The sequence below is a fragment of the Natrix helvetica genome (genome assembly GCF_964273705.1).
Source record: "Natrix helvetica genome assembly, chromosome: 5".
NCBI classification, from domain to species: Eukaryota; Metazoa; Chordata; class Lepidosauria; order Squamata; family Natricidae; genus Natrix; species Natrix helvetica.
In genome coordinates, this window is record NC_138551.1 from 150,906,377 (window position 1) to 150,933,536 (window position 27,160).

The window sequence follows — 27,160 nt, forward strand, 5'->3', positions numbered from 1 at the left end:
AGAAAGATAGATGATAGATAGAATCCTTTGTATCAAAAGAGAGAGAGAGATTCATAGATATGAATTCCTCCCCCCCCCACTTCTCCAAATTAGCTTTCTGATTTCTTGTCATCTCTGCTTTAATCACCTTCGGCTGGACTTTGTTGTTAGTTGCGAAGTTGTGTCTGACCCATCGCAACCCCATGTCTTCCTCCAGGCCTTCCTGTCTTCTACCATCCCCTGGAGTGAAGCTCACGCCGACTGCTTCGGTGACTCCATCCAGCCATCTCCTTCTCTGCTGTCCCCTTCTTCTTCTTTTGCCCTCCATCTTTCCCAGCATGAGGCTCTTCTCCAGGGAGTCCTTCTTCCTTCTCATTAGGTGGCCAAAGGATTTGAGTTTCCTCTTCAGGATCTGGCCTTCTAAAGAGCAGTCAGGGTTGATCTCCTCTAGGACTGACCGGTTGGATCACCTTGCAGTCCAAGAGACAGGCAAGATAGATAGATAGATAGATAGATAGATAGATAGATAGATAGATAGATAGATAGATAGATAGATAGATAGATAGATAGATAGATAGATAGATGATAGATAGATAGATAGATAGATAGATGATAGATAGATAGATAATAGATAGATAGATAGATAGATAGATAGATAGATAGATAGATAGATAGATAGATAGATAGATAGATAGATAGATAGATAGATAGATAGAGTAGTTGCTAGTTGGGAAGTTGCGTCCAACCCATCGCGACCCCATGGACCACGTTCCTCCAGGCCTTCCTGTCCCCTCCCATCCTCTGGAGTCCATTTAAGCTCACGCCGACGGCTTGGGTGACTCCATCCAGCCACCACCTTCTCTGCCATCCCCTTCTTCTTCTTCTTTTGCCCTCCATGGTTCCCAGCATGAGGCTCTTCTCCAGGGAGTCCTTCTTCCTTCTCATTAGGTGGTCAAAGTATTTGAGTTTCCTCTTCAGGATCTGGCCTTCTAAAGAGCAGTCGGGGTTGATCTCCTCTAGGACTGACCGGTTGGATGGCCTTGCAGTCCAAGGGACTCAATGCAGGAGTCTTCTCCAGCCCCAGAGGTCAAAGGCTCCAGCACTGGAGGTTTTTAAGAAGAGATTGGAGAGCTCTTTGTTTGAAATGGTGTAGGGTTTCCTGCCTAAGCAGGGGGTTGGACTAGATGACTTCCAATGTCCCTTCCAATTCTATTATTCTATTCTATTCTTGTTGCCCTGAGTGGTGGGGAACGGAAGGATTTATACTCCTTGCAAAGCGCTGGTCATTTGCATCGTTTTAGAGATCCATTGAGGCCACCTGGAGGATTAACTTTGTTCCAAAGGGGCTTTTTTTTTCAGGAGGCAACTTGACTTTCTGGTTTTTCCTTGAAGACATTTTGCTTCTTATCCAAGAAGCTTCATTTGAATGGTGGGGAATGGAAGGGTTTATACTCCTTGCAGACTGCTGGTCATTTGCATCCTTTTAGAGAGTCGTTGAGGCCACTTGGAGGTTGATCTCTGTCCCAAAGGTGCTTTTTCAGGAGGCAAATGGACTTCCTCATTTTTTTCCTTGAAGATGTTTCTCTCCTCATCCAAGAGGCTTCTTCATCTCCGACTGGATGATGGGGAATGGAAGGATTGATACTCCTTGCAGGCAGAGCTGGTCATTTGCATCCTTTCAGAGGGTCATTGAGGCCACCTGGAGGTTTATCGGTGTCCTTAGCATCACCTGAGTAGTTCAAATGGGTGTGATTTGCCCAGAGAGGACCGCTGGTTTGAAAGAGGGGTCAAAGAGGCCATCTGTGTCCAAATTGAACGGCCCTCCCTCAACCGAGTGGGGGGGGGAGGGATAGGACATCCTCTACCTCCTGTCTACAACTCAAGTCTTTTTCAGCAAAGCCAAGAAGGCTCCACACATATTAAATATGTAACATGCTTCCCGACCCTTAGTTGCTAGGTAATCTATAGCAACACAAATTGACAGAGCTGTCGCCACCACCAAAGAGCGCAAACAAAATCCAACTGGAGGAGATAAACACACACACACACACACACACACACACACACTCCAAGCTGTGGTTGGGAAGAATTAGAAAACAGACGGCATCAACTGGAGCCGGTGGGAATTCTGTTCCCCACCCCAGTTGCAGAGGAGAAAAAGATGGAAGCCGATATCACAGCCGCTGAGCTTGTCAATCAAAAAGGTCGGCGGTTCGAATCCCCAGCGCCGCGTAACGGAGTGAGCTCCCGTGACTTGTCCCAGCTTCTGCCGACCTAGCCGTTCGAAAGCACGTTGAAAAATGCAAGTAGAAAAATAGGGACCACTTATTTTGGTGGGAAGGGAACAGCGTTCCGTGCGCCTTCGGGAGTTGAGTCATGCCGGCCACACGACCCCGGAGACGTCTTCGGACAGCGCTGGCTCTTCGGCTTTGAAACGGAGATTTCCCTGTCTGGGAGGGAAAGCATTGGAAAGGATTCACTCCAATATTGTTCCTCCCCCCCCCCCCCAAAAAAAAGTGGACCCGTTTGAAAGGCAGTTGAACGAGCTACCCCAAAACACTCCATTCTCGGTAGAAATCTTGTCTATATCTCACCCTTCGTCTCCTGCCTAATTGGTTCAAATGCCACGGATGGTGGAGGTAGGTAGGAGGGACCTTAAGGTGCATTTACTGGCCTGGATTATACAGTACAGGTAGTCCTCAGGTTGCAACCAGAGTTGCTAAGTGAGACACTTGCGAAGTGAGTTTCACTCCATTTTTTACAACCTCGCTTGCCAGACCTGATCAAGGAGAGATTCAACGTGGAAATAAGGAGGAATTTTATGACTGTGAGAGCAATCAACCCATGGAACAGAAGTTGCCTTCGGACGTTGTGGGAGCTTCATCCCTGGAGGCTTTCAGGAAGAGATTGGACTGCCCTCTGTCAGAAAGGGTGTAGAGTGTCCTGCTTGGGCTGGGGGTTGGACTAGATGACCTACAAGGTCCCTTCCAACTCTGGTATTCCATATTCCATGGGACAGAAGTTGCCTTCAGAAGTTGTGGGAGCTTCATCACTGGAGGCTTTCAAGAAGAGACTGGATTGCCTTCTGTCAGAAATAGTGTGTGGTCTCCCTGGGCAAGCGGGTTGGATTAGATGACCTCCAAGTTCCCTTCCAACACTGTTAATCTGTTATTTGTGAAGTGAATGACTGCAGTGCTTCAGTTGCCACACAGATGTCCAGTGAATCTTGTTTCCCAATGATGTCACTTGTCAAAAAGTCCCAAAAGGGGGAACACAGGATTCCATCATCCTGCATCCGGCTTTTTCACACTTACGACCGTTGAAGCTTTAAATGCTTGACAACTGACTCCCAGTTACGACGGTCACCGGCGTCACGCGATCCCCTTTTGGCCACCTTCTGGCAATCAAAATCCACCGGGAAACCGGATCTGCTCCACAACCGAGTGACTAACTTATTCACTCGTTCCCTTAACCACCGTGGCGAGAAAAGGTCACAAAACGAGGCAAGACTCGCTTTACAAACGTCTCGCTCAACCTCAGAAATCTCGGGCTCTGCTGTGGTCGTAAGTCGAGGACCACTTACATCTCATCCGGCGCTGACAGGGATGGGTTTTCTGCGTTACTATGGATTTTTCTCGACGCCGATGTACTCGGGCAGCGTTAATTAAATCCGCATGTAATTACTCAAGCATATTTAAGACATTGTCTCGATAATTATCCCTCTTTCTCCAACAAGTTAAGGATTCGGGGGCGGAGGGGGGGGTGTCTAACAATTCATCCTCCTCCTCCTCCCTCTCAGTCATTCTGACAGGGAGATTAAGCGATGAGTACCGTATTTTTCGGATTATAAGAAGCACTGGAGTATAAGACGCACCAAGGTTTTGAAGAGGCAAATTTTTTTAAAAAGTAGGTAGATAGATAGAGGGATAGAGAGGGAGAGAAAGAGAGAGAAATGCAATAGGTAGGGAGGGAGAGAGAGTAGTTAGGTAGATAGGTAGATAAAGGTATAGAGAGAGAGAGAAATAGAGAGAGAGAGAGAAATACAGTAGGTAGGTAGGTAGGTAGAGGGATAGATAGAGAGAAATAGAAATAGAAATAGAAATAGATATAGATATAGATAGATATAGATATAGATGATATAGATATAGATATGTGTGTGTGTGTGTGTGTGTGTGTGTGTGTGTGTGTGTGTGTGTGTGTTTTCGTAGATTTTCACGGGTGTAGGTATGCTGGTTTTGTTGTATTCGGGTCTTTACCCGTGTAAGGTTGAGATTGTCTTTGCAACGTTTCGGCAGGATCGCACCTGCCATCTTCAAGCGTAGGCTCAAAATGTGGGCTTAAAATGGGAACGGAGCTGCCGTCTTTCTGTAAGTCTTGGTGGGAGGGGATGGGGTGCTGGCTTTGTTTCAGCAAGTGGAATGATTGGTTGTGTGGTTGTATCATGATTGGTAGATTGGTGCTGATTGGTGCAGGCTGCGTGTGCATTGTTGTTTTGTATTATAATGGCTTGGGTGGTGGGTGGTGTTCGTTTGTTGGCTAGGGCTGGTTTCCAGATGTTTGGTAGGCGGGAGGTATCATCACGTTTGTTCATGCTGTGGGGGTGTTTCTCTATTTCGATGGCTTCCATGATTATTCTCTTGTGGAGGTGTTCTGTTTTGGAGATTAACCTGGCTCCTTCAAAGTTGATTTCATGTCCTGTAGCTTTAAGGTGCTGGAAAAGGGAAGAAGTTTTTTCTTTTTTTCTTACTGCATTTTTGTGTTCTGTGATGCGTGCATTTATTCTCCTTTTTATTTGTCCTATGTATATTGCTGGGCAGATTTTGCATGGTATTTCGTAGACTCCTTGGTTTTCTAGCTGGATTTTGTCTTTGGGGTTTCTTAAGATGTTGGCTATTTTTTGGTCAGTGGTGAAGGCTGTCCTGATATTGTGCTTGTGGAGAATTTTGCTGATTTTATCTGTGGTGCCTTTGATGTAAGGGAGGAGGGCGATGCCATAGTCCTGTTCTGTATCTTGGTTTTTTGGGGGAGTCTCCTTTTGGATTAGGTTGGTGATTGTTTTTCTTTGGAATCCATTGGAGATTAATACATTTGTGAGTTTGTGTAATTCAGTTTTCAGGTGGTCTTTGTCAGCTAGGCGTTTGGTTCTGGAGATGAGGGTCTTGGCCACAGAGTTGATCTGTGCAGGGTGGTGATGGGATTGTGCATTTAAGTAGCGGTTGGTGTGTCTTTTTTTCTGGTAGATGGTGTGTCCTAGGGAGCCATTGGGTTTTTTGTAGATTAGGACATCCAGAAAGGGAAGTTGGTTGTTTGCTTCTATTTCCATGGTAAATTGTATTTTGGGGTGTAGGTTGTTGAGATGTGTGAGGAAGTTGTCCAGTTTTTCTTTTCCATGTGGCCAAATCACGAAAGTGTCATCAACATATCTAAGCCAGAGTTTGGGTTTGTGTTCAGATTTGTCTAAGGCGTTGGTTTCAAAATGTTCCATGTATAAGTTTGCAATGACAGGAGAGAGGGGTGATCCCATGGGTGCTCCTTCTATCTGTTTGTATCTTTGTCCATTATGGATGAAGTATGTGTTGGTTAGGCAGTGGTTGGTCAGGTCCAGGATGTGTTTAGGGGGGTTGTGTTTCTTCTGGATGGCTGTCAAGGCTTCTTTTATAGGCACTTGGGTGAAGAGGGATATGACGTCGAAACTCACAAGTAGGTCACTGGGTTGTAAGTTTTGTTTCTTTTTTGTTTCTATGAAGTGGAGTGAGTTTTGTACGTTTGAGGTGATGGATTCTGCGTAGGGTTGGAGTTGTTTGGCGAGGAATTTGGCAAGGTTCTGTAGAGGTGAGCCTATGGAGCTGACTATGGGTCTGAGTGGTGTTCCTTCTTTGTGTATCTTGGGGAGTCCATAGAGTTTGGGGCATCTGGAAGATTTCTCTCTGGGGATGATTCTTTGCTGGATCTCTTCACTGATGGCAGAGGCTTTTATTTTGGATTTGGTGGTTTTTTCCAGGTAGGTGGTGGGGTCTGTGTTTATAGGTTTGTAAGCAGGGTCTTGGAGTAGGTTGGATAGTTTGGCTTGGTAGTCAGATGTGTTCATCACCACTGTGGCGTTTCCTTTGTCTGCTGGGAGAATGATTATGTTGTTGTCTTTCCTCAGGTTGGTGAGTGCTTTTTCTTCCTGTTGCTGTAAGTTGCTTCTGGGTGGATTGCTGGAGCAAAGGACGTTGCTGACTGCAAGTCTGATTTTATTGGCTTCATCTGGGTTGATTTTGATGAGTGTAGCTTCAACTCCGCATATGATGTCTTCAGTGGGGATGCGTTTAGGGGCAACTGCAAAGTTGAATCCTCTGGAAAGGACATTGGTTTCAGCTGTGGTGAGGGTTCTGTCTGATATGTGGTGTACTGTTTGTTTCATGAGTTGCTGAGGAGGGGGGTTAGGCTTCTGTCGTTTTTCTAGTCTGTAGAGTTTGTTGGAGTGTTTTTCTGTCTTATAGAAGGTTTCTTTTTCTGCTCTCCAAAGGACTAGTTGTTTGAATTTGTCCCAGAGTGAAAGACGGCAGCTCCGTTCCCATTTTAAGCCCACATTTTGAGCCTACGCTTGAAGATGGCAGGTGCGATCCTGCCGAAACGTTGCAAAGACAATCTCAACTTTACACGGGAAAAGACCCGAATACAACAAAACCAGCATAGCTACACCCGTGAAAATCTACGAAAACACACACACACACACACACATATATATACAGAGAGAGAGAGAGAGAGAGAGAGAGAGAGAGAGAGAGAGAGAGAGAGAGAGGGAGAGATACAGTATATACGTAGGGAGAGAGAGTAGGTAGGTAGACAGAGGGATAGAGAGGGAGAAAAAGAGAGAGAAGTACAGTAGGGAGGGAGGGAGAGTAGTTAGGTAGGTAGGTAGAGGGATAGATAGAAAGATGCATGGTGCCCAAATCTGCCCAGCAATATACATAGGGCAAACAAACAGGAGAATAAATGCACGCATCACAGAACACAAAAACGCAGTAAGAAAAAAAGAAAAAACTTCTTCCCTTTTCCAGCACCTTAAAGCTACAAGACACGAAATCAACTTTGAAGGAGCCAGGTTAATCTCCAAAACAGAACACCTCAACAAAATTATGGAAGCCATCAAAATAGAGAAACACCCCCACAGCATGAACAAACGTGATGATACCTCCCGCCTACCAAACATCTGGAAACCAGCCCTAGCCAACAAACGAACACCACCCACCACCCAAGCCATTATAATACAAAACAACAATGCACACGCAGCCTGCACCAATCAGCACCAATCTACCAATCATGATACAACCACACAACCAATCATTCCACTTACTGAAACAAAGCCCCTCCCACCAAGACTTACAGAAAGACGGCAGCTCCGTTCCCATTTTAAGCCCACAGCTTGAAGATGGCAGGTGTAATCCTGCCGAAACGTTGCAAAGACAACCTCAACCTTACACGGAAAAGACCCGAATACAACAAAACCAGCATATATATATATATATATATATATATATATATATATATATATATATATATATATATATATATATATATATATATATATATATATATATATATATATATATATATATATATATATATATATATATATATATATATATGGAGAGAGAGAGAGAGATACAGTATATACGTAGGGAGAGAGAGTAGATAAGGTAGGTAGACAGAGGGAGAGAAAGAGAGAGAAGTACAGTAGCGAGGGAGAGTAGTTAGGTAGGTACTAGGTAGGTAGATAAAGGGATAGAGAGAGAGAAAAAGAGAGAGTGTAGGTAGGTAGATAAAGGGAGAGAAAGAAAAAGAGAAATGCAGTAGATAGGTAGGGAGAGGGAGAGAGAGTACTTAGGTAGGTAGGTAGAGGGATAGAGAGAGAAATGGATGGATGGCAACCGACTAAAACTCAACCCTTCCAAGACGGAGTGGCTGTGGCTTCCGGCCTCCCGGTTCAACCAGGTGCTTCCATCTCTGGCCATCGGGGGCGTCCAACTAGCCCCCATGGAACAGGTGCGCAATTTGGGCGTCCTCCTGGATACCCGGCTGTCCATGGATAACCATGTAACAGCCGTGGCAAGGGGGGCGTTCCATCAGGTTCGCCTGATGCGCCAATTGCGCCCCTTATTGGACCGGGATGCCCTACGCACAGTCACCCATGTGCTAGTGACGTCTCGCCTGGATTACTGCAATGCTCTCTACATGGGGCTTCCCTTGAGATGCACTCGGAGACTACAGTTGGTCCAGAACGCGGCCGCGCGGGTGATTATGGGGAGGACCAGATACTCCCCTGTAACACCTCTCCTGCGCGAGCTGCACTGGCTGCCTGTGGTTTACCGAGTGCGTTTCAAGGTTTTGATTATGATCTTTAAAGTGCTCCATGGCACAGGGCCTAGTTATATGCAGGATCGCATCCTGCCCCACACATCCCTACGACCAATTCGCTTACACAGAGAGGGACTTCTCCGGGTGCCGTCCGCCAAACAGTGTCGGGGGGCGACACCCAGGAGCAGAGCCTTCTCTGTGATGGGCCCAGCCCTATGGAATGACCTCCCCCGTGACATCAGGATTACTTCCGATCTCCGCTCCTTCCGTGTACAGCTGAAGACCCACCTCTTTCAATTATCCGGCCTGGCTCAATCGCAATCGTAATTTTCCCATTCCTCCAAACTGTTTTTTAAATTGTTCTTAAATATTAATTTTATTGGGTTTTTACAATTGGGGTATTTTAAAGTAGATTTTTAACTGTCTATTGATGTAATTTGTTTCCTCCTCCGTGTATATGTATATGTGTATATGTATATGTGTTGTGTATGTATGTACGTTTGGTGTTGTTATGTATTTTATGTTATATGCTCCATTGTACGCCGCCCCGAGTCCTACTTGGAAAGGGAGCGGCTAATAAATCCAAATTTATTATTTATTATTATTATTATTATTAAATAGAAAGAGAGAGAGAGAAATACAGTAGGTAGAGAGAGTGAGTAGATAGATAGGTAGAGAGAGAGAGATAAATACAGTAGGTAGGTAGGGAGAGAGAGTATAGATAGGTAGGTAGGTAGAGGGATAGAGAAAGAGAATTACAGTAGATAGGTATGGAGAGAAAGAGAGTAGGTAGGTAGGTAGGTAGGTAGAGAAAGGGATAGAGAGAGAGAAAAATAGAGAGAGAGAGAGAGATAAGTAAGTCCAGCTTCAGAACGAGAGGATTCAATCGCTTGACGCCACATCTCTTCGACTCCAGTTCTTTGGTTCCCCCTCTTTCAACTTCCGTTATTTCTCCACCCAGCCCCCAGGAGCACTTTGCAGGCCTCTCAAACTCTCGAAATCCCCCGTTGTTCACCAAAAATGGGGTGTGCAGAGGGTTTGGGAGGCCTGCAGAATGCAAAAACTTTCTTTTTAAATGTATCTCTTCCAAAACTTGGTGCGTCTTATGCTCCGGTGCGTCTTATAGTCTGAAAAATGCGGTTATTCTCATTGCATGTAATATAGCAGTAGCACTAACAATAGCACTTAGACTTCTATACTGCTTCACAGGGCTTCACAGCCCGCTCTAAGTGGTTTACAGAGTCAGCCTCTTGGCCCCCAACAATCTGGGTCCTCATTTGACCCACCTCAGAAGGAGGGAAAGCTGAGTCAACCTTGAGCCAGTTGATCAGGATTGAACTGCTGGCAGTGGGCAGAGTTAGCCTGAAATAATGTATTCTACCCATAGGGAGGGAGGGAGGGAGGGAGGGAAGGAAGGAAGGAAGGAAGGAAGGAAGGAAGGAAGGAAGGAAGGAAGGAAGGAAGGAAGGAAGGAAGGAAGGAAGGAAGGAATAGTACTTAAGACATATACTACTTCATAGGGCTTTTACAGCCCTCTCTAAGCGGTTTACAGAGTCAGCCTCTTGCCCCCAACAATCTGGGTCCTCATTTTATCCACCTCGGAAGGACGGAAGGCTGAGTCGACCTTGAGCCAGTTGATCAGGATCGAACTGCTGGCAGTAGGCACACTTAGCCTGAAATAATGTATTCTAACCATTGGGAGGGAGGGATGGAGGGAGGGAGGGAAGGAAGGAAGGAAGGAAGGAAGGGAGGGAGGAAGGAAGGAAGGAAGGAAGGAAGGAAGGAATAGTACTTAAGACTTATATACCGCTTCACAGGGCTTTTACAGCCCTCTCTAAGCGGTTTACAGAGTCAGCCTCTTGGCCCCCAACAATCTGGTACAAGTCCACCGCATGTGACAGAAGGTGCCCGTTTTTTTATTACACGGCCACTGGGATTGCCAAGGCCAAGTTCTCTGGGAATTCTTAGCCATGGGGGTAAAGAAGGTCTCCTCCCCCCAAAAAAGTTCATCCTGGAATAAAGACCCTCCTCCTGCTTTCCCTTCTCCTCACAGGGTTCACCACGTACATGCGCAGCCCCGCCGGGGACATTTTCAACCCCAAGCATTACCACATCAACCAAGATATGACTCGCCCTCTGAGCCACTATTTCATCACCTCGTCTCATAACACCTACCTCGTGGGAGACCAGCTGATGTCCCAGTCCAGAGTGGACATGTACGCTTGGGTCCTGCAATCCGGATGCCGGTGTGTGGAAGGTGAGGTTCGGGGGGGGACAGGCCCTCCCCTCCAATTGCCCCGTTTAGAAACCCAGCCGTGTGATGGCAAGATGGCCACAATTCCCACCCACCCCAGATAGACAAAGCTCTCTTGCTCTCTCTGTCGTCCCCCCGTTTCTTTCTCTCTCTCCCTCCCTGTCTCTCTCTCCTCTGTCTCTCTCTTTCCCTTCCTTTCTCTCTCTGTATCACTTTCCCTCTCTCCTTTCTGTCACTCTTTCCCTCTCTGTCTCCTCTCTTCCTTTCCCTCCCTCCCTCTCTCTCCTCTCTTCTCTCTCCCTGTCTCTTTTCCTCTCTCTGTCTCTCTTTTCCTCTCTCCCTCTCTCTCTTTCTCTTCTCTCCCTATCTAACCCTAACCCTTTCTCTCTCTATCTCCTCTCTCTCTATCTCTTTCCCTCTCTCCTCTGTCTCTCTTCCCCCCTCTCTCTGTCTCCTCTCTCTCTTTCCCTCCCTCCCTCTCTCTCCTCTCTCTCTTCTCTCTCCCTGTCTCTTTTCCTCTCTCTGTCTCTCTTTTCCTCTCTCCCTCTCTCTCTTTCTCTTCTCTCCCTGTCTAACCCTAACCTTTTCTCTCTGTGTCTCCTCTCTCTCTATCTCTTTTCCTCTCTCCTCTGTCTCTCTTCCCCCCCCTCTCTCTGTCTCCTCTCTCTCTTTCCCTCCCTCCCTCTCTCTCCTCCCCCTCTCCTTCTTCCCTCTCCCTGTCTCTTTCCCTTTCTCCTCTCTCTCTCCTCTTTCTCTTTTTCCTCTCTCTGTTTCTTTCCCTCTCTCTCCTCTCTCTGCCTCTCCCCCTCTCTGTCTCTCTTTCTCCCCTCTCCCTATCTCTTTCCCTCTCTCTCCTATCTCTATCTCTTTCCCCCTCTCTATCTCTCCTCTTTCTCTTTTTGCTCTCTCTGTTTCTTTCCCTCTCTCTCCTCCCTCTGTCTCTCTTCCCCTCTCTCTCTTTCTCCTCTCTGTCTCTTTCCTTCTCTCTCCTCTCTCTGTCTCTTTCCCCCCTCTCTCTCATTCTCTCCCTCCCTCCCTGTCTTTCTCTGTGTCTCTCTTTCTCTCCCCTCTTTCTCCCTCCCTCCCGGTCTCTCTGCCCACCCCCCCACACCCCCTCTTTCTCATTTTTCCAGATCTCTGGTGAAGAAACTTGCACGATTGGGGAAGCTGTAAGAAAGGAGAGATGGGACAAGGGTCCCCGGGGAACCTCAGCCAAATTTCGAGCTTTTTGTGTCCTAGCAGGGATCTCACTCTACCTGGAGCAAAGTTGGCAGGGGGGTAAAACCAATGACTACAAGCCTTGTTGAGTGTGACTCTCTCTGGGTGGATGAACTGATACTTTGGCATTGGGAGGGACTTTTGAAGGCATCTCGTTCACCCTTCACTCCGTTTTGACTCTTTACGTTCCTTCCCCAGTTCGGCCTCTTTGCGTTAAACAAACAGCTTTTATTTTTCATCCCATTCTTTTCAAACCATCCTCGGTCCATGCCGACCATATTCTCCCAATCAGTCCTCCGGCTTCCGGAAGCCTTTTTCCCCATTAGCAGTTTTGAAAGCTGGAGCCTCAAACCCCACCAAAGATGTACTTTCCTGCGTGATTTGGGGTTCCAGACAGAAAAAGAAACCATGTAATAAAACATACAATATAGGTCTAACGTCCCAGGGATCTGTTTTCACCTTTTCCAGTTGACTGCTGGGACGGTCCAGACGGCGAGCCGATTGTCCACCACGGCTACACTCTGACCTCCAAGATCCTTTTCAAAGATGTGATCGAGACCATCAACAAATACGCCTTCATCAAAAGCGAGTAGGTGCTTTTCCGTCTTGAGGACTAGCTGCTTCATGACGTTTATTCCTTTATCTTGCTATTTGCACGCTCAGTTGGAGTTGGAAATAATGTCCTGCTTAGGATGAAACCAGCTTAGTGTTTAGTTTAGTTTAGTTTAGTTTAGTTTAGTTTAGTTTAGTTTAGTTTATAATACAATACAATGCAATACAATACAATACAATACAATACAATACAATACAATACAATACAATACAATAGTAGAGTTGGAAGGGACCTTGGAGGTCTTCTAGTCCAACCCCCTGCCTAGGCAGGAAACCCTATACCGTTCCAGACAAATGGCTATCCAACATCTTCTTAAAGACTTCCAGTGTTGGGGCATGTTTAGTTTAGTTTAGTTTTTAGTTTTTAGTTAATTTTTAATTTTTAATTTTATTTTTTATTCTTTATTTTTTATTCTTTTTTAATTTGATTTTATTTTTTATTTTTTATTTTATTTTTAATTTTTTTTATTTTTTTTTTATTTTTATTTTTTTTTATTTTTTTTTTATTTGTAAAATAAAATAAGCAACTTAGAACTGAGGAGAAATTTCCTGACAGTGAGAACAATTAACCAGTGGAACAACTTGCCACCAGAAGTTGTGAATGCTCCAACACTGGAAGTTTTTAAGAAGATGCTGGATAACCCTTTGTCTGAAGTGGTGTAGGTTTTTCTAGCCTGAGCAGGGGGTTGGACTAGTAGACCTCTAGGGTCCCTTCCAACTCTATTATGCTATTCTATTCTGTTAAATATAAACCTCTTTCCCCCACTCACCTGGCATTCTCTGTTTCCAGTGGTCAAAAGGTACCAAATCCAATCAGAAAACTCTTTCTTTAATTTTAACGTTTTTATTGTGTTATAAAAGGAGTCACAAAATCTGTAAGCAAAGACTCTTGCAGACTCTGTGCAAACATCGTCACGGTCGCTAGAGGGTAGAATTTGTGTCTTAAATGTTTCCGTGTCTTTTCTCCACCCTGCTCAGATACCCCGTCATTTTGTCCATCGAAAACCACTGCAGTGTGAGCCAGCAGAAAAAGATGGCCCAGTACCTGGTTGAAATTTTGGGTGACAAACTGGACTTGACCACAGTCAACAACGAGGATCCCAACGAGCTGCCTTCCCCGGAGAGCCTCAAGGGGAAAATCTTAGTTAAGGTAATCCAAAGATAAACATTTAGCCACGTATCAGATTTGATTGGCGTCTCTCTGGCAGCCAGGAGTTGACCCAGACCTCCCCTTGATCTCTCCCAAGGAATGGGGTCGCTATATTTAAGGTGCCTAACAGCCAATTCAAGCCAAAAGTCAAAGTCAACGGACCTTATATAACCGTTGATCGGCTTTAGGGGATACAGGAGATAAAATAAGATCAAAGATAAGATGCAGACAATAAAGGGTGGGGGGGAGGGAGGGAGAATGGGATAGGATATAGAATATAAAATAGAATATAACAGAATAAAATGTAGAGTAGAGTAGAATAGAGGATAAAAGAGAGTAGAGTAGAGTAGAATAGAATATAAAATAGAATATAACAGAATAAAATGTAGAATAGAATAAAAGAGAATAAAAGAGAGTAGAGTAGAATAGAATAGAATAGAATAGAACAGAATAGAAAATAGAATATACAGAATAAAATGTAGAGTAGAATAGGAATAGAGAATAAAAGAGAGTAGAGTAGAATAGAATACAATAGAACAGAATAAAATGGAGAGTAGAATAGAACAGAACAGAATAGAAGAACGGAATGGAAATAAAAGATGGATCAAACTTAGTGTGTGCTCTGATGAGGCTTGCTTAGTTTAGGTAAATCACTCCAGAGCAAAAGCTAAATAAAGCTAGGAAGAGGTAAACAGGAGGCTTCACAGTCCTTCTTTATTACTAAACCTGGAGCAATTTTAATCAAATTATTTTGCAAAAAAATTCTAGGGTCTCCTGCTTGAGCAGAGGGTTGGACTAGAAGACCTCCAGGGTCCTTCCCCCCCCCCCCCTGCCCACTCTCTTATTCTAATGTATATCCTGCAGGTTTTTAAAGTTGTCATTTCAACAGCCCGCGCAGACCAGAAAGCAGGAACCAATGTTATTCTACAACATTTGGGGTAACCTGTTTCCTAACCAGAAAAGCTCTCTAATCCACCCAGAAGGTCCACTTAAATACCACAAGTTGTTGGGGGTTTTTTGTTGTTGAAAAATACCAATGGACACCTAGCATCACATAACCCTGGCCCACGCATCGCAGAGCGCACACGCTGTAAAAAATTTTTTTTTAGCAAGGACTCTTCTGACCTGCATATCAACCGCTGAGAGGCATTCATAGGTAAAAAAGCAACTACTCTGGTCCCCAGGGAACCCAAAGCAAAGGGCCTCTGTACCACATAAAAAGAGAATTCTCTTCCACAGTTATGCTTCTGTCAAATCTAATTCATGTTCTGACCGAGGCTTCCCAAGAGCATGAAGGAAACTCCTTGTTGTCCCGACAAAATCTCCTTTTATTAATTGACTTTGAATTCTGCTCCTTCACATCCAACAAAGTCTTTCAAGGGAGGATTTACGGTCACAGACCTTATCTGGCTTGGAGAGCTGACAGGCCGGTATCTGCAAAACTTGGCAAGGAGTCTCGGAGAATCACGAAACAATGAAGCGAACGAATCGTCTCCTGCAAACTCCACTCCCCTGTCGCTCCCCTTTTATTTCCTCTGGGAGGGGGCATTCACTGTCCACCTGTGGCCTTCCTCCCAAGACGACCCCTGTTCTTTAGCTGTTCCCTTCGTCTGGCAAACTCTGCGCATGCACACACTGGGAACAGACTCCAGCTGTTCGTCTGCCTCACTGATGTCTGACTCCGAAGGCAGCTGATAACTGTCAGACGGCCCTGGCCCACTCTCTGCCTCCGACACAGAGCCCTCATCAGAGCCTTCCCCAGACTCCAGGACTGGCCCATCTTCCTCCCCAACCTCCTCATTGTCTGAATTTGCTGCCAGCTCTTCTGGCCACTAGTGGGCCACAACAATTCAATGTAATTTTTTATTTTTGGCCAACTGGGAACAACAAAAGAAGACGAGTTGGAGAGCAGCTTTCTCCCAGATCTTCTCCAATCTCCATCCATCTTGGAGACAATCCATCTTTGGGCCTAGTGGAGTAATTTAGAAGAAATTTGCCATTTGCACCATGCAAAGTGTCAACCCCAAAAGTATTTAGATGAAGTTGCCCCTTCCAATTGAAATCTTGTCATTGGGCCAGTTAGAGGCACCCGCAAGGCTTCAAACCGATTGGAAGATTCAGTGGCCTTTTTTGTGTATCCACGCCACCACGTTTCAGCAGGACTCCCATTAGACTCGGTTTACTAATTGGCCACCCTCAATCAGACATTGAAATCCACTGCTTGTGTCGCTGAATCAGACCTGCTCCAGGATGTTAAAGTAACTAAACAGGGTTGTAATTAAATTTTAATTCATTCGCCCCCTCGGATCCTTCCAAACCTACGATCAAAAAATTAAATAAACACATTTTTATTTGAGTTAAGCCCTTCTTTCTTCCCCGCACTTTCCCTCCCTTTACGCTTCGAAGAATTTAATTCTTTTGCCCTACCCCCACCCCTCAAAAAACCAGTTTTATAAAAATCTGTGGCAGCTGCCCAGTTCCTCTATGATTGGATTTTTGGAGTGGTGCACATCGAGGCTCGCTTTTTTGAGAGGCTTTGGGCCTCTTGAAAGCAATTCATTCCCACTCAGCTTTGATCCACGTTTCGGATTCTCTGCTCTCCTAACCTTTTTTTTTTTTGCCAGCTTTTGCGCCAGCCAATCAATCTTAAATCCCCTTCTGGGATTTTGTGGTGAGAATTATTGATCGATAAATATATATATATATATATTTGGGTCTTATACTCCGAAAAATACAGTATTTTCCTTCATCTGGCTTCAAATCTTGACCCGGCTGCTTTCCTTCTAGCTAAACCTCCATCCATCTCGCCACGAAGAGAGTTTCCAACGTTTCCAACAGCCCTGTTGGAAACGTTGGAAACTCTCTTCGTGGCGAGATGGATGGAGGTTTAGCTAGAAGGAAAGCAGCCAGGTCAAGATTTGAAGCCAGATGAAGGAAAATACTGTATTTTTCGGAGTATAAGACCCACTGGAGTATAAGACGCACTTTTTGGGGGAGGAAAAGAGGGGAGGGGGGAATTCTGCCTACCAGGTATTCCTCTGGATAGTGTCCTCAGTTTGGTCAGCTTCATCACATAGTGTATTTTAGGGAGTATAAGACGCCCCTTTCCCCCCCCCAAAAAAAGGGTGAAAATGTGGGTGCGTCTTATACACTGAATGTAACTCCATCCACCCATCAGCCCCAACCCTATGGCCTCTGCCTCCCAGCAATTTACCTCTTTGCAGCCAAGGGGGGCTTGCAGAGTCTTCAATAAACTATAGCAATCCCTACAGCTGATGATCCGGAGGAATTGAAAGTGAAACTTGCTGTTTGCTCCCCGTGGCAAATTGCTGGGAGGCAGATGCTAATCAGGCTGTTTGCTGCAAGGAGGTCAGTCAACAACTATAAATGCCTATAGAATGTTCAAATTATTAGACTTGTTTTTTAAAGAACTGCTTTATTATCATTCTAGACAACTTAACAAAATGAAGAAGCTTTTTAAACTAAATGCTTGATCTGAAGAGGCCCCGTGCTATTGCTTTAATAAGTGCTATTCTTTTAAATAGCAGAGAATAATTATCCGTCCAGAAAGCACATCAATTTTAACAGCATCTGTACAAGTATAGTCTGAAATATAACACTACAAACGGTGTATATTGTCTGTACTGTTTGTTGCAAAGAGGCAAATTGCTGAGAGGCAGATATTTTTCCCTTGTTTCCTCCCCCCCCCCCAAAAAAAAATCTAGGTGCGTCTTATACTTCGGAGCGTCTTATACTCTGAAAAATACGGTAAGTTTTTGAACGCGCTTTTTATCCCCAGGTTAAAGCACAGCTGATCATCCGGTTACTCTTGAACCCATGTTTCCGCCACCTCCGCCTCTCTTAATAAGCTTGCTTCGAAAATGAAGACGTCGTTTATTGATGTCTTGTGTAATTCCCCTTTTCCCCTCTATGGATAGAGGGAGGTAAAGGGGATAGAGGAGAATCGGGGATAGAGGAGAAAGGGGGAATTACGCAAGACATCAATAAATGATATTCTCCCTTTGATTTTGGCACGGCAACGAGAACGCCAGCTGGCGTTGGGTGTTTAGTCCTCGCCTAGTGACCTGTTTTTGCATCCTAGGGGAAAAAACTTCCCGCCAACATAAGTGAAGACGTCGAAGAGGGCGAAGTGTCCGATGAGGACAGCGCGGATGAGATGGACGATGACTGCAAGCTAATGAACGGGGACGTAAGTATTGGCAGGTAGAGTTGAGTCTTGTTGGCCAAACCCAACCGCATCGGGGTTGACCTGGGGAAGGAGAAGGATGGAGAAACATGTCTCACCTAGCAACAGAAATTTTGGGCTCCATTGTGGTCATACATCGAGGGCTACCCGTGCACATTTTAAAGGCACAACTCAAATGTATCTTTTTTCCCCTAACAACACGGGCCAGCCCCATCCTTCTTTCCTTCCTGCTGGCTTTTGCCCCAGTGTCCCAGTTAGAAGACCATCTGTAATGCGTTGGTCCACGAGACACCCATCACAACAAATGTCTTGACCACAACAGAACTCTTTCTGCTGCTTTGCCTACCCGCTGACAGACTTTGTCTAAGAGCAGCCCAGGGCAAGGTGGAATTAAACATCCCGGACTAAATAAAGTGCAAATATTATTCCCCCCGTACATTTTTAAAAAATCTTTTAAAAACATATCAGTGTGTGAACGGTATGGTACCTGACTATCATACATTTCATACAGGGGTGAAACCCCGCAGGTTCTGACAGATACTGGAGAACCAGTAGCGGACATTTTGAGTAGTTCGGAAAACCAGTAGTGGAAATTTTGAGTAGTTCAGAGAACCGGTAGCGGAAATTGTGAGTAGTTTGGAGAACCGGTAGCAGAAATTTTGAGTAGTTCGGAGAACTGGTAGCAGAAATTTTGAGTAGTTCGGAGAACCGGTAGCAGAAATTTTGAGTAGTTCGGAGAACCGGTAATGAAATTGTGAGTAGTTCGGAGAACCGGTAATGAAATTTTGAGTAGTTTGGAGAACCGGTAGCAGAAATTTTGAGTAGTTTGGAGAACCGGTAGCGGAAATTTTGAGTAGTTCGGAGAACCGGTAGCGGAAATTGTGAGTAATTTGGAGAACCGGTAGCGGAAATTGTGAGTAATTTGGAGAACCGGTAGCGGAAATTGTGAGTAGTTTGGAGAACCGGTAGCAGAAATTTTGAGTAGTTTGGAGAACCGGTAGCGGAAATTTTGAGTAGTTCGGACAACCGGTAGCGGAAATTGTGAGTAATTTGGAGAACCGGTAGCGGAAATTGTGAGTAGTTTGGAGAACCGGTAGCGGAAATTGTGAGTAATTTGGAGAACCGGTAGCGGAAATTGTGAGTAGTTCGGAGAACCGGTAGCGGAAATTGTGAGTAGTTTGGAGAACCGGTAGCGGAAATTGTGAGTAGTTTGGAGAACCGGTAGCGGAAATTGTGAGTAGTTCGGAGAACCGGTAGCGGAAATTTTGAGTAGTTCGGAGAACCGGTAGCGGAAATTTTGAGTAGTTCGGAGAACAGGCAAATGCCACCTCTGGCTGACCCCAGAGAGGGGTGGGAATGGATATTTTGCAGCATCCTTCCCCTGCCACGCCCACCAAGCCACACCACACCCACCGAGCCACGCCCACAGAACCGGTAGTAACAAAAATTGAATTTCACCACTGATTTCATAGTAGAAAATTAGCATTAATCACATTTGTTTCATTTAACAAGCTTATATAATACTAATAGTAATACACATCTTTATATTCAATTATTATCTTTCATTGTTGAGTTGTTCAATGTTGCAATATCTTACTTTTATACCAGTCACCCTATCTTAATTATCATACCTTTTAATATGGATAAAGTATTATCAATCATATTTGCTACCTTTAATAAACCTATGTAACTAATATTAATACCAACATTTATACTGCATTAAGGTCTTCCATTATTGCTTATTCAACTTTTTATTTAGTTATTTCAACATATGGTTTTTGTATCGATCGCCATATTCTACACAATATAACTGAGATTATTAATCACGTGAGTTACCTTTAGCATGCATATGCATATTCATATTGAATTATCGTCTTTCAGTTTTTAAAAATAAAGTACAAATATCGAGTACAGCTGTTGAACATGGCTGTTAATAAAAACGCAGGGATTTCACAGCAGCAAGGAGCGCAGTGCTCCCATGTTTTCCCTGCTTGATTAAAAATATATCTTCCTACAACGCCATACAGCCAAAAATTTGCCCTTATTAGCGCCATAACATGGTTTTGATGTGCTGGGAAATTCGATTTATTCCCCCGGGGTCTTCCTTGCCCTTGTACTTCAAATTATATAATCTTGAGAAAATTACCCCTTGATCGTGATGGGCCATTATGTTTTCTTTAAGGAAAAAAAAACATTTTAGGGCTACGTTTTTCCTTGACCCACATAGATGGAAAAAATTGTTAATTCAGCCAGCAGCCTTCTCTTAGTCCGATGTTCCTCTTCTCTCTCTCTCTCTCTCTCTCTCTCTCCCTCCCTCCCTCCCTCTCTCTCTCTCTCTCTCTCTCTCTTTCTCTCACTCTCTTTCTTTCTCTCTCTCTCTCTCTCTGTCTCTCTTTCTCTGTCTGTCTGTCTCTCTATCTCTCTCTCTCTCTCTTTCTCTCACTCTCTTTCTTTCTCTCTCTCTCTCTCTGTCTCTCTTTCTCTCTGTCTGTCTGTCTGTCTGTCTCTCTCTCTCTTTCTCTCACTCTCTTTCTCTCACTCTCTTTCTTTCTCTCTCTCTCTCTGTCTCTGTCTCTCTTTCTCTCTGTCTCTGTCTCTGTCTCTCTCTCTCTCTCTCTCTCTCTCTCTCTCTCATTTCCCAGCCCTTGTGTCCTTTTGAAGTGGAAAGCAAAGTGAAAGTCAATTGTTGCAAGCAGTATTTATCCCTCTAAATCAGGGGTTCCCAATCCCAACCTTTTCTATACTCCACACCCCTAGAATGCTTCTGATATATTTTCGCACCCCTTAAAAAATAAACAATTATATGCATATACATGCACACTATGTCAGAGTTTGTTGCATAAATTCAAATCCAGAAAGCACACACAGATAACTGATGCAGCTGGATTCATTCACTTCTTTATATACATAAGAATAGGTGAATAAATGTACAAAACCAACAGCTGGTTCTTCCAAGTAAACACAAAGCAGGAGAGTTAACAGGCAAACACAAACAGTTAGTTTCATTTCAGCAGACGAGCCCAGACAGACTGCTAGTTTACTTCTCAGAGCAGCAGACTGCTTAAGTTTCTGTTTCAATTCTCTGCACAGACTCAGATCTGTTTAAGCTTCCATTGGCTGACTTAGTTGCTATGCCTCTTCATTGGCTGACCTTGTTCCCATGTCTCTCCCATTCATGAATATTTTAACACTATAATTTTGAAACTTCTAAACCCATGTTTTTGCACCCCCGGGAATATTGCCTCGGACCCCCGCTTGGGAACCCCTGCTCTAAATCAATGTTTAATCATGAATTAATATTTCAATACACCAGAAGGAGTTTGTAAACTTCTTACCAAACCGTACCAACTGATACGGTTGGCGGGAAACGAGGGGCGATGATGTTAGGCCTTGAAACGTTAAATCAGAAGCATTAGGGACCATAATCTCCTCTTGTCCTTCTGCTTTAAAAAAAATGCAATAACTATTTAAACTATTTTCTCCTCGTTCTATCTGGAGGGTTTGCTAAAGAGGAAATCCAGGCTCTTGATGTTCATGAGCGAAGAGATGGATCAGATCAGATTTTTGACAGTTTCTTGGGAGTGTTGAACCCAGAGTCTACCAAACTCCTTGTATTATTATGGAGGAGAGCCAGTCAACTGCATTAATTTTCACTAGGAATATAAGGAGTAACAGCTTCTCTAGATTTATTTCTTATTTTTGTTGCGTCCGACCCAACACGACCCCATGGATAATGTTCCTCCAAGCCTTCCTGTCCTCTACCATCCTTTGGAGCCCATTGAAACTCATGCCGATTGCTTCCGTGACTCCATCCAGCCACCTCCTTCTCTGCCGTCCCCTTCTTCTTTTGCCCTCCATCTTTCCCAGCATTGGGCTCTTCTCCAGTGAGTCCTTCTTCCTTCTCATCAGATGGCCAAAGTACTTGAGTTTCCTCTTCGGGATCTGGCCTTCTAAAGAGCAGTCAGGGTTGACCTTCTCTAGGACTGACTGGTTGGATGGCCTTGCAGTCCAAGGGACTCAATACAGGAGTCTTCTTCTCCAGCACCAGAGTTCAAAGGCCTCCATTCTTTGGCGCTCAGCCTTCCTTATGGTCCAACCTTCCCAGCCAGCCATTGCAACTGGGAAAACCACAGCCTTGACTATGTGCCCTTTAGTTGGCAGGGTGATCTCTCTGCTTTTTAGTAGGCCATCTAGATTTGCCGTCGCTTTCTTATTGTATCTGTCTTATTTTCTGAGCACCACCTTTCAGCACCTGAGACAGCTCCCGCCTCACTTCTAATGCTGGAACAGCCCCCAAAATCTCATCCCAATGGCTCCCCCTCTGCCCCCCCCACCCAAAATGGGCTTTTCTAATGGGTACACACTGCTTGTTTCTAAGTGTGAGCCACCGTCGTCGTAAAACGTTAAAAAAATATAATTGAAAACTTGGCGGTTTTCCCTCTGTGGGTATTTTATATACCCCCAGCTGAGTTTGAACGGCAATTTTTAGCATCGACCGTGACAGAGAAATTTCCTTCTCCTCTTTGGTCCAATATCCTAAAGCTAAAAAAGTACCTCTAAATTCCTATGTTTTGTAATCTTCCTTCCTTCCTTCCTTCCTTCCTTCCTTCCTTCCTTCCTTCCTTCCTTCCATCCATCCTTCCTCTTCCTCTTCTTCTTCCTCTTCTCCTCCTCCTCTCTCCTCCTTCTTCTTCCTCTTCTCCTCCTCCTCTCTTCTGCTTCTTCTCCTTCTCCTCCTCTCTCCTCCTCCTCCTCCTCCTCCTCTCTTCTTCTTCTTCGTCTTCTTCTTCTTCTTCTTCTTCTTCTTCTCCTCCTCCTCCTCCTCCTCCTCCTCTCTTCTCCTCCTCCTTCTCCTCCTTCTCTCTCCTCCTCCTCCTTCTGCCATACCCATCATTGGATGTTGGCAATTGCCGCATGAAAAACTGCTGTTGAGTTTTATCCAAACCGGTCCCTTTGATTTTGATGTTCTTCTTCCGCCTGGACCTCGTTCGCCTTCAATATTTCCCTGCAGGATTACATGAAGGATGCAGTATTTTCCCAGGTGTCGCGTCACATGTCCGAAATATTTTAACTTTAGCTTTTTTTTTTTTACGGTTTTGATGATTTCCCTCGGCTTTCCCAGCCCGCTTACCACCTCCCCATTTCTGATTTTGTCCACCCAACTTACACCTAACAGCCACCCCTGTAAATCCACCTTTCAAATGCTCCTCGTCTCTTCAAGCGGCTTTCTGCCAGAGACCCAACTCCCCACTCCATAAAATCATGGCTCCTCTTTTTTCCTCCAACTCCATCTCTGTTAGATTGTAATTCGTTTTCTCTCTCTCCCTTAAACCCCTCCTTGGGCAGCATCTGGATGGCCAGCTGCGAACAGCTAGTCATGTTCGCCAAGGGTAGATCTAAAAGCAAACAAAAAGTCACATGTTTTGGGGTTGTTGTTTTTTTTGAGAGAGAGCTTTATTTGCCATGTGCTTTCGCCAATTAAGGAAGCAGAAGTTTGGCTCTTGGGAAAGTACAGCTTGTTCAACCGAGGCCGCAAAACCGAGCAAGAAATGCGACGCAGCCCGTGAGCTGTATGTGTAACGCACAATTTTAGCCTGCCCTATTTTAAAAAGTATGTGTCACAAACGCAGCAGAAAAGGACGGGGTTGAAAATCAGTCTCAGCAAAATTGAGGGATCTGAAAACTTTCCTTTTTTAAAATTTATATAGACATAGTAGTAGTAGTAGTAGTAGTAGTAGTAGTAGTAATAATAATAATAATAATAATAATAATAATAATAATAATAAGAAGAAGAAGAAGAAGAAGAAGAAGAAGAAGAAGAAGAAGAAGAAGAAGAAGAAGAAGAAGAAGAAGAAGAAGAAGAAGAAAAACAATAATAATAACATCATCTTATATTTTAAGAAGGTCCTTGGTTGATACCTAGGATGCTGGCAGCAACCTGTACCAACCATTAGCACCAGTCAATGGTATTTGTGATGCATTTTTGAATGTTCAGGTGACTGAGTTTCATGTTTGATGAATAAAGTATATAATAATAATAATAATAATAATAATAATCATAATCATAATCATAATCATAATCATAATCATAATCATAATAATAATAATAATAATAATAATAATAATATTCTTTACTTGTGTATCATGGTGTTCTTCCAACTTCTAATTTCTACCTTTATTATCTAACCATTGGTAAGACAAATCCCAAATTAAAAAAAATATTCCGTATCTTCTTTGTCCTGGAAGGATACCATGATATACAAGTAAAGAATATTATTATTACTATTATTAAAGGTAAATGTTCCCCTCGCACATATATGCCAGTCGTTCCTGACTCTAGGGGGCGGTGCTCTTCTCCGTTTCAAAGCCGAAGAGCCAGCGCTGTCCGAAGACGTCTCCGTGGTCATGTGGCCGGCATGACTCAACTACCGAAGGCGCACGGAGCACTGTTCCCTTCCCACCAAAGGTGGCTCCTATTTTTCTACTTGCATTTTTTACCTGCTTTCAAACTGCTAGGTTGGCAGAAGCTGGGACAAGTCACAGGAGCTCACTCCATTATGCGGCCCTAGGGATTCGGACCCCCGAACTGCTGACCTTTCTGATTGACAACCTCAGCCACTGAGCCACCGCGTCCCTCGTGGAAAATAGGAATGGTTTTTCCGAGTCCCACATTTAAAAAAAAGTTTAGTCAAACTGGAGTCACCTTAACAAAGAGTTGAGCAGAATTGGAAATCTTAAATTCTTCATACTTCTGCACGTTCGGTTTGCATTGAGTTCTGTGATCCTGCTTTATTGAAACCTTTGCAGCTCACAAACAGGAATAATTCTGAATCTCTCACATCATTGCAGAGGCAAAACTAATTTTGCTACCCCTTGTACCCTTTGAGTTCTTCTTGAGTTCTTTGACTGTAACAGTTCTGGAGACGCTCTCGGCAAATCCGTCAGTCTTATTTCCGATGTGACATTTTCCATGTGCCTAATCTAAAAACAATTGGACAGAAAAAACATCTGGGTAACGGCTAATCAAATATTCATAGGCTTGTCACTCAATGCTGTGATTGTGATTGATTTTTTATTTTTTTTTAGCTGCTTGGTTAAACCCAAGTCATGTTTGAAGCGCATTTAGGTCATAGCAATACCTGTATAATATAAACACAAGACCGTATAATAGTCTGTCGAGAGAAAATGTGATTAAATTCACTTTCGGCTTCATGTGCTTTTTGCTTTCCTTTTTTTGCTTTCCTTCTTTAGTCCACTTAGGTCCTCGACTTAACGACCACAATGGACCCCTAGCTTTCTATCGCTAAGTAAAAGAGTTGTTCTGTGAGTTTCGCCCCCTTTTACGACTTTTCTTGCCACTGTTGTTAAGTGAATCACTGCAGTTGTTTAGTCACACAGTTGTTAAGCGAATCTGGCTTTCCTCTTGACTTTGGTCACAAAAAGGGATCACATGACCCCGGGACACTGCAACCGTCATAAGTACATGTCAGTTGCCAAGCATCTGAATTTTTCTCGCGGGATCTTCCAACTGACGTAAGTGGGGGAAACGGGCCTAAGATCTCTTTTTTCAGTGATGTGGTAACTTTGTACGTTCACTAAGCTAATTGCCGTAAGTTGAGGACTGTTGAATACTAACTGGGAAAGAAACCAAGGAGAAACTGCATTTTTGTAGCTTATAACGTCCATGTTTTTTTGACTTCCAGGCTTCTTCTAATCGGAAACGGGTGGAAAATCTCGCCAAGAAGAAACTGGACTCTTTGATCAAGGAATCGAAAATCAGGGACTGCGAAGACCAAAATAATTTTGCTGTCACCACCTTGTCGTCCTCGGGAAAATTGGGGAACAAGCCTGACCTTAAGAAGGTGATTTTTTTGGGGGGACATAGGGGCAGAGGGAGCCAATCTGAAAAGCTTAGTGATAAAACACGAATAAATCATACGATAAAAGTTTTGCAAAATAATAATAATAATCAATGATCATTGTATCAATGATACAATGTTTTAAATGTTCACTTGGCTGAGTTTCATGTTTAATGAATAAGTCAATAATAAATTAAGTAATTAAGTAATTAATTAATTAATTAATTTTTTTTAAAAAGCTGAATATAAGAAAGAGGTAATTGAGAAGCGAGCTGAAAATTGGAAAAGCAAAGCTATGCATGGCCAATACTTGAAAAGTATTGAAGGCAAAGCTGACCAAAAGCTAACTTGGAACTGGTTAAGATCAGGAGTACTGAAAAAAGAAACAGAAGGCTTTATGTTGGCAGCTCAAGAACAAGCCTTTAGCCACAAACCAAATGAAGGCAAAAATTCAACATGTTACCACCAACAGCAAATGTCGCCTCTGTAATGAGAAAGATGAGACAGTCGACCACTTGATCAGCGGGTGCAGCAAAATTTCACAAACTGACTACCTACAAGGCCATGACCGCGTTGCTAAGATCATTCCCTGGAAATTGTGCCAAAAGTTTGGATTGGAGTACAGCAAAAACCACTGGGACCATCAGGTTGAGAAGGTTTTAGAGAATGAGAAAGTCAAGATCTTGTGGGACTTCAGAATCCAGACTGACAGGCACTTGGCCTACAACACACCTGACATAACAATAGTTGAAAAGAAAAAAGTATGGTTCATTGACATTGCAATACCTGGTGATATGTTGTTCCAATTGTAATTGGAGCCCTTGGAGCAATACCTAAAGGGCTACCTCGCTATTTGAAAATTCTAAATTTACCTGACTTGAACAGTCTGACTCTACAAAAAAACCACCCTATTTGGAACAGCTTATATCCTCCGACGTTACCTTAACAGTTCCTAGGTCCTTGGTTGGGACTCGAGCTGTTGAGCTACCAACCAGCCCCAAAGGCTGTGAATCTCACCACATAATAATAATAACAACAACAATAACAACAACAACAAGGTTCCTGGTGGAAACTGCTTATCAACTGCAAGGGATTCACTTAACAACTGCGGCAAGGACAAAACATACTCAACAAATGTCTCGCTTAATAATGGACATTTTGTGGAGGTCGTAAGTCACCAACGATTACATCATCATCATCATAATCATCATCATCATAATGGTGTGGGGGCAGAGGGATTCTTCAAATGAGTCCTTGCCAGATTTGCTTTTTATACAATACAATACAATAGCAGAGTTGGAAGGGACCTTGGAGGTCTTCTAGTCCAACCCTCTGCCTAGGCAGGAAACCCTATACTGTTTCAGACAAATGGCTATCCAGCATCTTCTTGAAGACTTCCAGTGTTGGGGCATTCACAACTTCTGGAGGCAAATTCTGTTCCACTGGTGAATTGTTCTCACTGTCAGGAAATTTCTCCTCAGTTCTAAGGTGCTTCTCTCCTGGATTAGTTTCCACCCATTGCTTCTTGTTCTGCCCTC

The 27,160-nt window shown here is 43.9% G+C and overlaps 2 protein-coding genes across 3 annotated transcripts in view; one reads left to right on the forward strand and one right to left on the reverse strand.

The window, feature by feature from the left end:
* TTC34 (tetratricopeptide repeat domain 34) overlaps positions 1–27,160 on the reverse strand; it is a gene marked incomplete at its 5' end in the record, with an annotated part of 233,841 nt that overhangs the window by 32,486 nt on the left and 174,195 nt on the right. The gene's annotated exons all lie outside the window — the stretch shown is intronic.
* Positions 1–27,160, forward strand: part of PLCH2 (phospholipase C eta 2) — a gene marked incomplete at its 5' end in the record, with an annotated part of 91,820 nt that overhangs the window by 23,528 nt on the left and 41,132 nt on the right. For both annotated transcript variants that reach the window (XR_014175529.1, XM_081954898.1), the window contains 5 exons: positions 10,376–10,579; positions 12,263–12,383; positions 13,385–13,556; positions 17,659–17,766; positions 25,467–25,625. Coding sequence is in view for 1 of the 2 variants with exons in the window: in XM_081954898.1 (XP_081811024.1) it covers positions 10,376–10,579; positions 12,263–12,383; positions 13,385–13,556; positions 17,659–17,766; positions 25,467–25,625 (764 nt within the window). The remainder of the gene's footprint in view (positions 1–10,375; positions 10,580–12,262; positions 12,384–13,384; positions 13,557–17,658; positions 17,767–25,466; positions 25,626–27,160) is intronic.